General features: G+C 42.0%; 1 protein-coding gene across 4 annotated transcripts in view; it reads left to right on the top strand.

Moving 5' to 3' along the window:
• magi3a (membrane associated guanylate kinase, WW and PDZ domain containing 3a) overlaps positions 1–14,393 on the top strand; it is a 174,362-nt gene that overhangs the window by 109,819 nt on the left and 50,150 nt on the right. For all 4 annotated transcript variants that reach the window (XM_047364985.1, XM_047364975.1, XM_047364991.1 and 1 more), the window contains exon 3: positions 5,280–5,399. In XM_047364985.1, coding sequence (XP_047220941.1) covers positions 5,280–5,399 — 120 coding nt within the window. The remainder of the gene's footprint in view (positions 1–5,279; positions 5,400–14,393) is intronic.

Genomic DNA, 14,393 nt, shown 5'->3' with positions numbered 1-14,393 from the left:
GTAAATGGTTTACTGACCATGGTATCACTGTGCTCAATTGGCCTGCCAACTCTCCTGACCTGAACCCCATAGAGAATCTGTGGGATATTGTGAAGAGAACGTTGAGAGACTTAAGACCCAACACTCTGGATGAGCTAAAGGCCGCTATCGAAGCATCCTGGGCCTCCATAAGACCTCAGCAGTGCCACAGGCTGATTGCCTCCATGCCACGCCGCATTGAAGCAGTCATTTCTGCAAAAGGATTCCCGACCAAGTATTGAGTGCCTAACTGTACATGATTATTTGAAGGTTGACGTTTTTTGTATTAAAAACACTTTTCTTTTATTGGTCGGATGAAATATGCTAATTTTGTGAGATAGGAATTTTGGGTTTTCATGAGCTGTATGCCAAAATCATCCGTATTAAGACAATAAAAGACCTGAAATATTTCAGTTAGTGTGCAATGAATCTAAAATATATGAATGTTAAATTTTCATCATGACATTATGGAAAATAAGGAACTTTATCACAATATGCTAATATTTTGAGAAGGACCTGTATGCCTAATTTCCCAAACTCTTTTCAGTGCATATCACATTTTACTACATATTTCACAGGGTCATTGTAGAAGCCAGAAAAATAAGCAAACATTTTCAGTGTGAGATATGTTAGTCTGGCTCCAGTAGCACAGAATATGCATCCTTTCAACTCTGATCATTCAGGCGTTCGCCAGCGCCTCATCACAGAGCTCTGGGCCACCGTGACTCTGTGAAGAACCTGGATAGCCTCTCCAGCATGATGTCTGCGCTCATTGCAGCAGGTGGAATAAGGTCTCAGAATGAGACGAGCGTGACTTTTTTCCTGCACCATATGCAGTGAGGTTTTGTTAAGTGCTACCCTTGTTTCATACAAAAGATGACATTGGCTCGATGCCGTGCCAGGGCTCCAGGTTTGCATGAAATCCTGCAGGCTTTGCTAAATCCTGACCCCCTACAGATTTATTTCTGTTTGGATGATATCTGTCACAGAAAGGCGAATCAGCTCCAGGGGTTTCATCGCAAGATCAAAAAAAGGAGGAAGAGTTGTACAAATGGAAGATGGAAAAAGTGTGCTCCACGATTTCACTTGCAGCAATTTGTTGAAAAGATTGAAGAGATGCTTGGTTTGAGTGTAGAGGCTCAATGTGACATCACTTTGTCTTACTACACGGAAAAACAGACTGCATCTCATCCACAGTGGCCCATAATTTTAATAAATGCAGCCCAGGGAGATTCAAGAGATAAGTGGAGGTAAAACAGGCCCAATCCCAGCGAGACAAGACAAACACGTGACTACACTAAACACCATATCTCCAGTTCTGCTTCACTTATTACATTTGATTAGGCAGAGCAGGCAGGGTGATTTCTTTATACAAATGTAGGTATTGAAAGACAAAAAATGGATGTGGGTTAGGCTATTTTACACTCCAGGGCTGTATGCATATCGGATTGTTATAATTTAAAATTGACCTTTTTCAGCCCTCTTTGAGGAAATGCTGATTTTCATGCCATCATTAAATTGCAACATCTGACCTGTATCATTTCTGTGCAGCAAGCTCATTATTTTATTTTTATATGAACATTACAATATCCCCTCTGTAGTGCCAAGTCTGATGTTTGTACTCATAAATTCCTTTTTGTTTTTTTTGGCCATTGCTTAAAACAGAGGGATTTTTTTACTACATTTCGAAAGTCTTTTTTCCTAGTCCTATAATTTACTGCTTCCCATATTCACACATTTTCACTCAGTAAGGCATACAGTCACACATCAGAAGCGAGGACATGCAAACTGGATTAGTTAAAGATGAGTGTTCGGGAGATACTTCGAGGTACATCTTCACTTTGAAAACTCCAATGAAACCTGCATCTGTAATCTTTTTGCCACATTCATTTTTGCAGCTATAGAACATAGAACTTGTGATACTTCATCTTTTTCCATGTAATGGGGATTCTGAGAACAAGAGGGAAACATTTGCATCATTGATGAATTACAAGAATATTTTTACATCAGCCCAAGGGAGCAAACAAATTGGCTTCAGTGGCAAGTCACCAGCATGAAACACTGAAGTAAATTTGTTGCTTATGTCAGACCAACAACGAGAGCCGGGTAATCCCTGAGAGAAGTCAGGATTTATAATGTCCCAAAATTACCACTAATTCATTCTGGAGGTCGTTTTGGGAATTTGGTGGAAGGGAACAACCAAAAGTTGTTTCCTCAGAACCTTCAGATTAAAGTCTAATCTGTTGTTTCACACTGGCAGTGTTCATATTAATCCTCATCAGTGTTTCCCCCACCCCTTCAGCAACCCCCTCTGCCCCCTCCATATGGCTAAATTAATAATTATACCAGATTTATTTTCTAAATAGAGTAGATCATACCAGAAGTCATTTAAGGTTACATTGTACTTTTTATATAACACCATTTATAAAATGGTCTAGTTATTTTCACAATACTTTCTGCCTACACATGGATGTGCCTCTACAATTGTGTGCTCTTCATCACTCGCAGTGGAGCTACACCCTGATGCACAGACACGTGCCCACAAATGTAAAGACACACTTCCGCCAACAGACATACAGGTCCTTCTCAAAAAATTAGCATATTGTGATAAAGTTCATTATTTTCCATAATGTCATGATGAAAATTTAACATTCATATATTTTAGATTCATTGCACACTAACTGAAATATTTCAGGTCTTTTATTGTCTTAATACAGATGATTGTGGCATACAGCTCATGAAAACCCAAAATTCCTATCTCACAAAATTTGCATACTATTAAAAGGGTCTCTAAACGAGCTATGAACCTAATCATCTGAATCAACGAGTTAACTCTAAACACCTGCAAAAGATTCCTGAGGCCTTTAAAACTCCCAGCCTGGTTCCTCACTCAAAACCCCAATCATGGGTAAGACTGCCGACCTGACTGCTGTCCAGAAAGCCACTATTGACACCCTCAAGCAAGAGGGTAAGACACAGAAAGAAATTTCTGAACGAATAGGCTGTTCCCAGAGTGCTGTATCAAGGCACCTCAGTGGGAAGTCTGTGGGAAGGAAAAAGTGTGGCAGAAAACGCTGCACAACGAGAAGAGGTGACCGGACCCTGAGGACGATTGTGGAGAAGGGCCGATTCCAGACCTTGGGGGACCTGCGGAAGCAGTGGACTGAGTCTGGAGTAGAAACATCCAGAGCCACCGTGCACAGGTGTGTGCAGAAAATGGGCTACAGGTGCTGCATTCCCCAGGTCAAGCCACTTTTGAACCAGAAACAGCGGCAGAAGCGCCTGACCTGGGCTACAGAGAAGCAGCACTGGACTGTTGCTCAGTGGTCCAAAGTACTTTTTTCGGATGAAAGCAAATTCTGCATGTCATTCGGAAATCAAGGTGCCAGAGTCTGGAGGAAGACTGGGGAGAAGGAAATGCCAAAATGCCAGAAGTCCAGTGTCAAGTACCCACAGTCAGTGATGGTCTGGGGTGCCGTGTCAGCTGCTGGTGTTGGTCCACTGTGTTTTATCAAGGGCAGGGTCAATGCAGCTAGCTATCAGTAGATTTTGGAGCACTTCATGCTTCCATCTGCTGAAAAGCTTTATGGAGATGAAGATTTCGTTTTTCAGCACGACCTGGCACCTGCTCACAGTGCCAAAACCACTGGTAAATGGTTTACTGACCATGGTATCACTGTGCTCAATTGGCCTGCCAACTCTCCTGACCTGAACCCCATAGAGAATCTGTGGGATATTGTGAAGAGAACATTGAGAGACTCAAGACCCAACACTCTGGATGAGCTAAAGGCCACCATCGAAGCATCCTGGGCCTCCATAAGACCTCAGCAGTGCCACAGGCTGATTGCCTCCATGCCACGCCGCATTGAAGCAGTCATTTCTGCCAAAGGATTCCCGACCAAGTATTGAGTGCATAACTGTACATGATTATTTGAAGGTTGACGTTGTTTGTATTAAAAACACTTTTCTTTTATTGGTCGGATGAAATATGCTAATTTTGTGAGATAGGAATTTTGGGTTTTCATGAGCTGTATGCCAAAATCATCCGTATTAAGACAATAAAAGACCTGAAATATTTCAGTTAGTGTGCAATGAATCTAAAATATATGAATGTTAAATTTTCATCATGACATTATGGAAAATAATTAACTTTATCACAATATGCTAATTTTTTGAGAAGGACCTGTAATGCTCCTTGGATTTTTTATGTGCGTTCGGCCTTTAAACCACAGTGACATTAAGGTCATTAAAGCAGGTATCATTCATTGTCATCAGATGAGGTCCTATAAAATTTCCTGGTGGACGTTTAAGCTGACTTGGGACTTGATAAAACACAATTTCCACCACCACTAACTGTGGACATTTTTCATGCTCTCAGATTAGGCTTTAATCTGTAGGTTAGTGAAAGCCAACTCTGGTCATTTAGTTTGTGGAGATCATTTGGGAAACCTCTGAATCCTTTTTAGGGGCTAAGAAGTACCAAGCATACACTCAGAGATTAGATGTGTGTGTGTGTGTGTATATATATATATATATATATATATATATATATATATATATACACACACACACACTACTGGTCAAAGGTTTTAGAAACACTCTCTCATTCAATGGTTTTGTTTATTTTTATATATATATATATATATATATATATACACACACACACACACACACACTACTGGTCAAAGGTTTTAGAAACACTCTCTCATTCAATGGTTTTGTTTATTTTTATGACTATTTACATTGTGCATAGATTCTCACTGAACACATGTAGCAAACAGAAAATTGTAAAAGAATTGTATTTGTTGTTTTTTTTACAAATATTTGCTGTTATTCATCAATTATGCAGTTAAAGAGAAAACCTTTCCTTGTGATTCTCAGAATTCCCTGCTTATACTGTAACTGTTGCCTTAGCTTCCTTAAAGAATTGTGGTTGTACTACTGGGCAAAGCGTAAGTTGGTGTGAGTAATTAAGACCCTGTTCATTATCATCAGTTACACTTCCTTTGGTTTCTGACAGCTGCGCTGCTGCGTGGAGGCTATTTTTCTCCCTCTCTGATTCATGTTTGAATAATGAATTCATCGCTTTGCGGTCCCAGCTCTGATGCCTATTCATGATGTAGACACAGACCCTCCCGAGTGCTGAATCACATCCCTGTGGGCATGTTGCATACAGTACTGCTTCCATACCCCTCTCCCCCAGACCCCGGCAGTTAGTGGTTGGATATTTCTTTTGTCTTACGCTTTCCCATTGTTGGCAGGTACCACTCGGCAGCCCAGGGAGGGGGAAGTACCTGGAGTGGACTACAACTTCATCAGCGTGGAGGAGTTTCGGGAGCTGGAAGAAAGTGGGATCTTACTGGAAAGTGGGACATATGATGGTATGTTCTTCAAAGTACTCCACAACATCAATAGGAATAGATAAGGGTAATTAGAAAACAGTAAGTATGCATTTGCCAGATATTTACATCATGTTTACATGGAGCAACTTCCACATTACTGCCCCAAGGACTTTCCTGCAAAGAGTTTAATTTTCAGTTTAGTTTGATTCAAATACAAGATAAGCTCATTTTAAAACAAAATGTCATCTCAAGGCACTTTACAAGACCAGTTCATATTGATTTATATAGACACCAATTCATTCTAACACGATCCAATCATATTTTCCTATACAGATCCATTTACTGTCCAATTCAATCCAAACACAATTCAGTCAGATCCAATTAATTATATAAAACTAATTGGTTAGGTTATCTAAGGAAGCCCAGCCGATTGCATTGAGTCAGTGGCTTTGCAGCTCATCCTGAGCAAGCTTGTGAGACGTGGAGGATTTCTGTTCTCCTTTAAGAGGGAAGAAACAGCAGAACCAGGCTCAATGGGCGCAGCAATCTTCCACCACTGTGTGGGGTTGGAAGGACAGGGAGGCAGATGAAGAAAACACAGTAGCGCTAGGCAAGGAATACTTTCTATTGGGGAGAGTAAAGCAAAGAGCAGAGAGTTAAGAACAGCAACAGCCCAGTTAATGGTTCCGTCCAGGACAGATACTGCTACGCACACAAGCACTAAGCCAGGAGTACTTTCTATGAGAAACAAAAAAAACAAGAAAAATAAAAATGTTGCTAGTTTTACACTTTTACTCATTTTATTTTGGTAGAGTCGAAGTTTGTTTAGCTTGGTTTTGGACGTTAAAACATACACTGGGCAACATGCGGACTGGGTCGGTGTTGATTTTGAGTACTGCTGTTTTCTGCAGACACTGACTTGAACTCTCATGTTGCACCTAATCATTTCTTGTACTCGTACTCGTCGTCTTCCGCTTATCTGGGACCGGGTCGCGGGGGCAGCAGATTCAGCAGAGACACGCAAACGTCCCTCTCCCCAGACACCTCTTCCAGCTCCTCCGGGTGGAGCCCAAGGCGTTCCCAGGCCAGCCGAGAGACATAGTCCCTCCAGCGTGTCCTGGGCCGTCTCTGGGCCTCCACTTGGTGGGACGTGCCTGGAACACCTCCCGAGGAAGGCGTGCAGAAGGCATCCGGTATAGATGCCCGAGCCACCTCAAATGGCTCCTCTCGATGTGGAGGAGCAGCGGCTCTACTCCGAGCCCCTCCCGGATGGCCGAGCTCCTCACCCTATCTCTAAGGGAGTGCCCAGACACCCTACGGAGGAAGCTCATTTCAGCCAATTGTATCCGGGATCTCGTTCTTTCGGTCATGACCCAAAGTTCATTGTCATAGGTGAGGGTGGGAACGTAGACCGACCAGTAAATCGAGAGCTTCGCTTTTCGGCTCAGCTCTCTCTTCACCACAACGGACCGGCACAGCGCCCCCATTACTGCGGCAGCTGCACCAATCCGTCTGGTGCATGTTGGACTCCGGCAGGGCTGCCCTTTGTCACCGGTCCTGTTCATAACTTTTATGGACAGGATTTCTAGATGCAGCCAAGGGCCGGAGAGGGTCTGGTTTGGGGACCAGTGGATTTCGTCTCTTCTTTTTGCAGATGACGTGGTCCTGCTGGCCCCCTCTAGCCAAGACCTAGGGCATGCGCTGCGGCGGTTCGCAGCCGAGTGTGAAGCGGCTGGGATGAAGATCAGCTCCTCCAAGTCCGAGGCAATGGTCCTCGACCGGAAAAGAGTGGCTTGTCCTCTTCAGGTTGGAGGGGAGTTCCTGCCTCAAGTGGAGGAGTTTAAGTATCTCGGGGTCTTGTTCACGAGTGAGGGAAGAATGGAGCGGGAGATTGACAGATGGATCGGGCAGCTCCCCAATCATTTCTTCTTAACCCAATTTGATTTTGGCAATTTGGCTCTTATGAGACATAACAAATTGAACCAAAATTACTAGTAGCAGCGTCCTGCTGGTGGAAATTATGTGCTGGAGTCATGTACCCCATCCTTTATACATGACTTTGAAATAATTATGCTAGATTATGTTCAATTATTAGCCTTCAGCGTGAGACCCAAAGGTGTGTATGAAACAATGCTGTACATGTATAAAGGAGCATGTGGCAGATGTTCCCCATGAACGCCCAAAATGCAAATGCAAGTGGTGAAGAATCGGAGTGTTCGTCGCTGTCTCCATTAACCATGTTGATTATACAATTAGTGGCTAACATTCTTGGTTTTATTGTTTTTAACGTTTAAGATGAGCCTAGCTTGGATTGGAGGAAGATAATTTTAGGGGAACACAGCCTGATGTGCAAATTGTCTTTTATTTTCATGATAACCAAATAATAACAAATTCGTAAATAAAGATTTATTGCTAATGCAAATCTTTAATGGATTAACCATTAAACTACTCTTTATCCCAGGCCCCTCTGATTACTGTTTCAGGTACATTTAGCCTTCTCTCAGCCAAAGCCAACTGTTGTTGAACAGTGGGTGGGTTCAGCAGCCCTGAACATGTTCAATTCAATTCAATTCAAAAATACTTTATTAATCCCAAAGGGAAATTAAATGTTGTTATAGCTCATATTATGAAGGTTTCCTCAAAGAGCCGTTGTAGATGCTGATGGCTGTGGGCAGGAAGGATCTCCTGTAGCGCTCCGTCTTACAGCAGATCTGAAGAAGCCTCTGACTGAAGACACTCTGTTGTTGTAGGACAGTCTCATGAAGAGGATGCTCAGGGTTCTCCATAATGTTCTTCATGTTATGAAGAATCCGTCTTTCCACAATGATCTCCAGAGGTTCCAGAGGAGTCCCCAGAACAGAGGCAGCCTTTTTTATCAGCTTGTTGAGCTTTTTTAAGTCCCTGGCTCTGATGCTGCTTCCCCAGCAGATGATGGCAGAAGAGATCACACTCTCCACAACAGACTTATAGAAGATATGCAGCATCTTGCTGCAAACACCAAAGGACCTAAGCTTCCTCAAGAAGTACAGTCTGCTCTGTCCCTTCTTGTAGATGGCTTCACAGTTGCATCTCCACTCTAGTCTGTTGTCCAGGTGAACACCGAGGTATTTATACTCCTCCACCACCTCCACTTCTTCTCCCATGATAGAAATAGTTTTTGACTTATTCCTGTTTTTCTTAAAATCTACAATCATCTCCGTTGTTTTAGTGACGTTCAAAATGAGATGATTGTTTCCACACCATGCCACAAAGCGGTCCACCACCTTCCTGTACTCAGCTTCTGGTCCATCTCTGATCCACCCCACGACTGCAGAATCATCTGAGTATTTCTGTAGATGACAGGAGTCTGTCTTGTACTGGAAGTCTGAGGTGTACAGAGTGAAAAGGAATGGTGAGAGTACAGTCCCCTGTGGTGCTCCTGTGCTGCTGACTACCTGATTAGACTCACAACCCTTCGGTCTCACAAACTGTGGTCTGTTTGTCAAGTAGCCTTTGATCCAGGAGATTGTTGAGGCCTTTCCCTTGAGTCCTCCGGTAGTTTCTGACAAAGCAAATCAGGTTGGATTGTATTAAATGCACTGGAGAAATCAAAGAACATGATCCTCACAGTGCTACTGGCTTTGTCCAGATGACAGTGAGTTTGTTGAAGCAAGTGTATGATGGCATCTTCAACTCCAACTCCAAAGCGATAAGCAAACTGAAATGGGGTCCTGATGGTTTACTGTTTGCTTACTCAGGTGGGCCAACAGGAGTCTCTCTAGGACCTTCATGATGTGGGATGTCAGGGCAACAGGTCTATAGTCATTGAGGACTGATGGGTGAGTTTTCTTTGGTACCGGAACAAGACAGGAGGTCTTCCACAACACCGGAACCTTCTTCTGGGCCAGGCTAAGGTTGAAGAGGTGCTGCAGAATCCCACAGAGCTGCTCTGCAAAGGCCTTCAGGACTCTAGGGCTGACATGATCTGGACCTGCAGCCTTATTCCTATTCAGTCTCTCCAGTTGTCTCTTCACCTGACTTCTTGAGACACACAGGTGGAAGGGGGAAGCAAAGGAAGTATCAACATCTTCTTCTTCTGATATGGTTGAAGGCAAACATGTAGAAGCAGAAGGGTCTAGGGCTGAGGTGGAAGATAACAAATGTGAGGTGTTACTGGACAGCTTTGGGTCCTGTGGGTCAAAGGAGGGTGGGATGTCTGTTTGGCTGTGAGCAGGAGAGGAGGATGCGAAGCTTGTTTCTGAACTGAACCTATTGAAGAATGTGTTCAGTTCATTGGCTCTGTCCAGACCTCCATCGGTCTGATCATCCTTCTGCTTGAAGCCTGTGATCTTCATCCCTGTCCACACATCTCTGATATTGTTTTGCTGGAGCTTGCTCTCCAGCTTCTTCTTGTACACCTCCTTGCTGTCTCTTATTTTGACTTTAAGTTGCTTCTGTAAACTCCTCAGTAATTCTCTGTCTCCCTCTATGAAGGCTCTTTTTTTCTTGTTAAGCAGGTCCTTCAGGTCACTGGTGATCCAAGGTTTGTTATTGGGGAAGCATCTCACGGTTCTGGTGGGGATGATGTTATCCACACAGAAGTTTATATAGTCGGTTACACACTCAGTCATGGCATTGATGTCCTCTCCATGTGGCTGGCACAGTGCATCCCAGTCTGTAGCCTCACAGCAACCTTGCAGAGCTTCTTCAGCTTCCTGTGACCATTTTCTGACAGTCCTCTTTATTACAGGTTGCCTCTGATCAAGGGGCTTATATTTCGAGCAGAGAAAAACAAGATTGTGATCTGATTTGCCTAGAGGAGGTCTTGCTGTAGAGATGTATGAGTCCTTGACATTTGCATAAAACAAATCCAACGTTTTGTTTTCTCTGGTAGAGCAGCTGACAAACTGTTGAAACGTTGGAAGTGTAGCAGAGAGGGAAGCATGGTTAAAATCACCAGAAATTGCCACAAAAGCATTGGGGTTTTGTGTCTGTAGCTTAGCAACAACTGAGCTGATGGCATCACATGCTGTGTCGGCAACAGCGGAAGGTGGAACGTAAACTGTCGCCAAACTGTTGGCTCTGTAGAGACAACAGTGAAGTGGTAAAGCTAATGTTGTCCACTAGTAGGGTGAACTTTAAACACAAGAATGCTGTAAATAAGCTTGCAAAGGCCAGGTTGCAAATGCAAGGTCATGACATAATCAATTGCTAATTGACACATGAAGTCCTGGTCTTTGTATTATTAAATAATTTATTTCATAAAAAGATTGATGAATGAGTGAGAACTAATAAAAAGTAATAAAGTACTGAACTATGAACATGAATGAACATGAATCACTTAGAGCTAGTTATTGATGAGGGTGAACCAGTGCAACACTAGATATAGATAGAAACAAGAGAGAAACTTCTCCCCAGAGTGACCAGAGAATTATACAGTTGCCATAATTGACCGCCGCAGTCCATCTCTCTGACATGTTTGCTGAAATGAAATTGTCAAGTGAATTTGCTGAGCGGTCCGTCAACAAAAATCAACACATTGCTCATGTCATCAAATTCCCACTGCAGAGATAAAGAACTGAAGGTAATCTGTTCACACATGATTTAGTTTTCTGCAGCAGATTCCACCTCGGTCACCCACACAAAATGTGTTGGGAATTCTTGGGTTAAAAGCTCTCTGCTATGCACACATATAGCCCTGAGGGACTTGACTTTCAACCTTGAGCCTCTGAACTTGTCTTCAGGATGAATAATGGATCTCCTCGGTGCTCTTCTGCCTAATGTAATAAATATATATGTCTGCTGAAGGCACAGGACCATACGCCCTCAGAGAGTTAATTATTAACACCCAACTGTATGACCTCCGAGACTCCTCATAGTGATTGTTCAATAAATATCTCACATGGAAACAAACCTGACGGTCGACATGCAGTGCCTGAGTCCAAACATACAGGCTAATCTTATAGTTCTTTGACATCGAAGTCAGATTTATTTGCCAGTTGTAGCAGCCGAAGTTAACCAATATAACAAGACAAAAACATACTTCAGAAGCTTTCAATTTGTCAGATCAGATGCCACCTTTGTCTTTCTTTATTATTATTTGTGACCAATTTTCTTTACCATGCAGTTTCTAACATCCTCTTCAGGTTTTCTGTCTGGATTATGACTTGTCTCATTTATTTGTGACACGTTTTGCTGCGAAAACAATTTCCTTCCTGCAACTCAAATCTACTGTGTTAAAGACTCAGGGGAAACCAGCCTAATTTTCAGCCTACTTTTTTATTTCAGTGAGTTATTATTTATGGTTATCTTTCTGCCAGCCTTCTTTCTCTTTCCTTGTGGTTCCATATGTGGTTGATTGAATGGAAAGATTGACACGGGCAGTCATGTTTACAGCTGTGACTAATCTTCCTGACCTGTGAGCAACAGAAGCTTCATGGGGCCATAGTTAATGTACAACTGGAGGTGATACTCTCTCACTGTTCTGCTGGATCCAGCAACTGCAACAGTGGGACTTTTACAGACTGGTTGTTATGCTGCTAGTCAATAAAAAAAACTTGTTACAGAGGGCTATTATTTTGAAAATGGTTGACCAAGCATCAGAATTGTGAGGTCAGCCCTGTGCACCACTTGATTAAATGTTCAGTCTTGCGTTCCTAAGAATTTTGTTGGCTTAGATGAGTTTAAACTACACAAATACATCAACAGTGCCCTAAGCCATACAAGCCAGGTTTTGGCGATGTAAAAGAGAAAGAATGAGACCATGATAAATCATTTCAAAACTTTTATCACCTTTCATGTCACATATGCAGTAGTGTTGCCTCCTTTATAATAATGATTTTATTCATTAAGGGAAAAAAATTATCTAAACTGGTTCGGCCCTCTGTGAAAATAGTATTTGCCCCCATTGCTAAACCACGAAATAATAATTAAACTACATTTTTTAGAAAGCTGAGCTCAGTTCCACAAGCCAAACCCAGGCCTGATCACAACTTTACCTGCAGGCATGACAAATAGCTTAAATAGAAACTCTGTGACAGCTGAAAGATCACAAAAAGCAACACATAATCTAAAACATGTAGAAAAACATGTCAATGACATCTATCAACCTGGAAAAGGTTACAAAGCCATTTCTAAGGCTGTGGGATGAAAGAGAGCCAAAGTGAGAGCCAGTTTAACCTAACTTAACAATTGGAAAAAACATGCAGCAGTAGTGAAACTCTCCAGGAGAGGCCATTGAACCAAAATTACTCTTAAGAGACACACCAATGACTCAGTCAGGATGTCACAAAACAACCCAGAACAACATCTAAAGCTCTGTAGACCTCACTTGCCTCAGTTAAAGTCAGTGATTAAGATTTAACAATAAGAAAGAGACGGGTGAAAAATGGCATCCATGGATAAGTTCCTACTCCAAAACCACTGCTGACCGTTTCCTAAAAAACATCTTGAGAATCCCTAAGAATTAAGGGAAAATATTCTGTGCACTGACCAGACAAAAGTGGATCTTTTGGAAAGTGTGATTGATGTTACATCTGACCTAAAACTAACTCCGCATTTCAGAAACAGACCATCTTACTGACAATCAAACATAGTGGTGGTGGTGTAAAGGTTAGGGGCTGCTTTCCTTTCTTAAGACATGAACGATTTGCCAATCCTACAAGAGAATGTCCAACCATCAGTACAGAACCTTAAGCCCAAACACACTTCAGTTATGTAGCAGGACAAGAAAAAGTAGCAAGGATACCTTTGGAGAAAAAAAAATCAAAATGAATTTTGATTGGCCTAGCGAAAGTCTGGACTTGAATCCATTTCAGATACTGTAGTATGACCTTAAACATGGCATTCATACTCAAAACCCTCCAGTGTGAATAATTTCAAACATTTCTGTAATGGAGAAGGTGACAAAACACTTCTCAGGGGTGATGTTAAAGACTTATTGCCAGTTATCACAAACTCTCAATGTCAGTTGTTGCTGCTTAGGGTGGCACAACTAGTTTAGGTTAGGAGGTAATTGCTTTTTCACAGAGGGACAGAATGATTTGGATAGAAAAAAAAAAAAGGTAACATTTATTTTGTAAAAGTTTATACAGACAGAATAAATATAAACTGAATGCAAAGTTCATTCATGAGAGGCATTGAAACAAACTGTACACAGGGACAGAGAGCAGAGGAATGCAGTGTTTACAAGGTTAGCTTGTGAAGTCCATGCCAAGCAGGGTTGGAGCAGTGTGCCAAGGCCAGAAAACAAGACAAGCTTTACCCGCCCAGGGCACTGGCAGTCAGTGATGAGACCCTGGCAGACTGGTCTCACCCATGAAAGCAGAAGGCTTTCCTTACTGGTTAATGAGGGTTTGGCATAGGGCTAAATAGTATATTGCAGTCATATATTTTTCACAATAACAGTGCCTGTATCATGCATGTTGCAAAGAACTCCTTAAACTGCAAAATATGTTTGCTAATAATTTAATTACCATGCATTTAAGTTCTCCATGCCTATATTTTGTTCTTTGAAACTTATTTAATCCAGCATTTAATCCAGCATAATACATTTTGGAAGGTAAAAATGTAGAAAGATCATCAAGTCATTAAGAAACAACAAGTTGTTTCAATACCAAAACCACAGGCATCAGCCAGAAGCAAAAAAACTTGGTATTGAGATGGAACAAAATATATGTATTTTTAATTTTTTCCAAGTAGCTGGATCGACTACTCTTTATCTGGGGTCTTTGTTTGCTATGAGCCTAAATCATCAAGACCTGAACACTTCTGTCATCTGTTTATTCAGCGCAAGTCATGTGGTTATTGCATAACATTCACCGATATTACTGCATCTCCCATGCTTTCCTAATATCGTGGAGCCCTAGATTGACATGTTAGAAAAGACTGAGATGTAAATGCATTGAGTGGATGGAGAGGAAGTGAATCCCTGTTTTTACATAGCCCTGCCTCTAGACTTTGCATGAGCTAGGAGTGTTGTAATTCATTCACTGATGCTGTGGGGCAATGTTAGTGGTAAGGTTATCTGGGTCTATGAAATAAGTGTTTAAAGGG

This window comes from Girardinichthys multiradiatus, chromosome 1 (genome assembly GCF_021462225.1).
Source record: "Girardinichthys multiradiatus isolate DD_20200921_A chromosome 1, DD_fGirMul_XY1, whole genome shotgun sequence".
NCBI lineage: Eukaryota > Metazoa > Chordata > Actinopteri > Cyprinodontiformes > Goodeidae > Girardinichthys > Girardinichthys multiradiatus.
This window is presented reverse-complemented; position numbering and strand designations above follow the sequence as displayed.